We start from the raw sequence: 2554 nt of genomic DNA, 5'->3' as shown, positions 1-2554 counted from the left end.
TATATATAACAAATAAACGAATAAACAAGTAAAAGAACAAAAGAAGAACTTGCAGGTGGTGGACACCCTTGTTGCTTCAGTAAATGTTTGTTCATCAAGACACAACTAGACATAGTCGTCAACATAAGACAGCTCGTATGTAGGATCAAAACTGAAGACGTCCAGTAGCGTTCTCTACCTGTTCCGTACCTCTTTACCTATCACTACTAACTTATGAAGAAAATTTGACAGTGTTGGTATTGGCGCTGATGTTCCAGTTTGTTGTAAAACTTGCAGGATTAATACTACAGCGGACAAGGTTTATGCAGACCCAGTCCCACTTTCTCGTTCTTCAAACTTGCTTTCGTCTACTGCAACATGTGCCATGAGCCCTTAGTTTCCGACATATCTTCCCTTTCACAAGCTGAAGGGCTTTAACACTCCCGAGCCCGTTGAGTGTCAACGAGTAACCTTCTTCCAGAAGCAATTCCGGGACATACCAATCAACCCCTAATTGGTATGCCAAAAGTTGCTACTATTCCTGGGCAGATTGTTGTTCTACATTCCTCAAAAACCTGTCTCTTCCGAACCAGGACCCCATTAAGAGATGCAGCTTAAAATCTCACTTAGGACATTACACTATATATGCATGTATGTCTTCTATTTTTTAATTATTATAAATCTTCCACTGAGGGAGCCGGTTTCCAACAAAGATACAAGGTTCCATCTTTGGGATGTAGTTAACATAGACAAATTCACATTTGGAACTTGAGAAAAGTCCTGCATATTTTTACTGTTCCACTCACAGAAGGCTTTCATAAGTGGCTGCAGCGCTAGAAGTGAGTTGAAGTCAGAGGATCCTACTTTGAAAGTGTTTAGAGATTTTTACCTCTTTAAATTTAATAAATGTATCTCCTGAAAATTCTCAAAACCTCTGGAAAGCACTTTGTATTTATATACCTCTATAATGTTTTAAATTAAGTGTATATTTCAACGGCAATCTTTGATAGGTCGATTTTTTTTTTATTTGCCAGGTTACAATACCAGCAAAAGAAACGACATACTGGTGGTACACAACAAAACTTCCAGCTCTTCCCGAGCGACAGCATATAATTCAGGTATTGCTTTCTCTTTAAAGTTGCTTTCTCTTTAAATGCCACCTTCTTAAACTTCTGATCAGCATTCCATAAAATATTTCTAATTCATATATAAAAGTGCCTATGAAATAATTTATTGATTCTGGCGTATTAAGTGATTATTGCACAGTGTACGACAAACATCGTTTGATAGTTTCTTTTCCCTTGTAGGCCAGCTTAACAAGAATTTCTTATGTCACTGAAATGTGTGCAAGCGTCAAATGTCGCCTTTAGTTCTTTTCCATAAGTTAGAGACTTCGTAAAATTGTGCGCCTAGTTTTGATCTTATAAATTCCTTTTCCCAGGTGATTGAAATTAAACCTATTTTTTACAGATATTTGAAGAAATATGGCAAATAAAGTTTCTTGTAGTTACAGAAAATAACTTCGCATAAGGCTAAGTTAGAGCAACTCAGGTGTTAGATTAATTGGAATTTGGGGAGCATATTTGAATGAAACAATGGTTCCTTGAGAATAAATGATATAATTCTACTCAGAAATTTATGATACGATATGATAATATTTTCATATCTTCAAAATCAACCGCTTTCAAAAGATTTTTTCATTCTCAATAACATGATAGTGTTCCATTTCACTTTCCATTGTCAAAAAGTTTTAAGAGTGAACTGTATTGACACCTGTCATCAATTGCTCTCTCTCTCTCTCTCCCTCTCCTTCTCTATGTTTCTTTCTTTCTCTTTCTCTCTGAGCTTCAAACGACCTTAATTTATCCATATTACTTTTCTCTGATTCTGTCATGGTTCATAGGTCTATAAAGCTCAACACATTGATATAGCTTATATTTTTGACAGATAGTATATTTCCCAGGAGGAAACATTAACATGATTTCTCTCTAACTTCATAGGAATGTTTAAAACAGCTGCTAGCATTTATTGGTGAGTAAAGTAAACGTTACAGCACTAAAGATTTTTTAAAGAGAATTTATTAGCAACACAAGGGAAATGAAAAGTTTTCCAAACGATAATAGAGACCTAGTCTTTAACCAAACTTACGTTGTACTAGTTATCTACTGATCTATGGTGCTTTCATATGATCATTTTATACACGCACACACACACACACACACACACACGCATAAATATACACGCACGTATGTAACCATACATATATATTTCTTATTTATTTCTTTATTGCCCACAAGGAGCTAAACAGAGAGGGGACAAACAAGGACAAACAAACGGATTAAGTCGATTACATCGACCCCAGTGCGTAACTGGTACTTAATTTATCGACCCCGAAAGGATGAAAGGAAAAGTCGACCACGGCGGAATTTGAACTCAGAACGTAACGGCAGACGAAATACAGCTAAGCTTTTCGCCCAGCGTGCTAACGTTTCTGCCAGCTCGCCGCCATACATATATATTTCTTATTTATTTCTTTATTGCCCACAAGGAGCTAAACAGAGAGGGGACAAACAAG

General features: G+C 36.4%; 1 protein-coding gene across 1 annotated transcript in view; it reads left to right on the top strand.

Moving 5' to 3' along the window:
- LOC106875923 (dopamine beta-hydroxylase) overlaps positions 1-2554 on the top strand; it is a 60195-nt gene that overhangs the window by 30996 nt on the left and 26645 nt on the right. Inside the window, exon 4 of the mRNA XM_052969927.1 lies at positions 1014-1097. Within this exon, the coding sequence (XP_052825887.1) occupies positions 1014-1097 (84 nt within the window). The remainder of the gene's footprint in view (positions 1-1013; positions 1098-2554) is intronic.

This window comes from Octopus bimaculoides, chromosome 1 (genome assembly GCF_001194135.2).
Source record: "Octopus bimaculoides isolate UCB-OBI-ISO-001 chromosome 1, ASM119413v2, whole genome shotgun sequence".
Classification (NCBI taxonomy): domain Eukaryota; kingdom Metazoa; phylum Mollusca; class Cephalopoda; order Octopoda; family Octopodidae; genus Octopus; species Octopus bimaculoides.
This window is presented reverse-complemented; position numbering and strand designations above follow the sequence as displayed.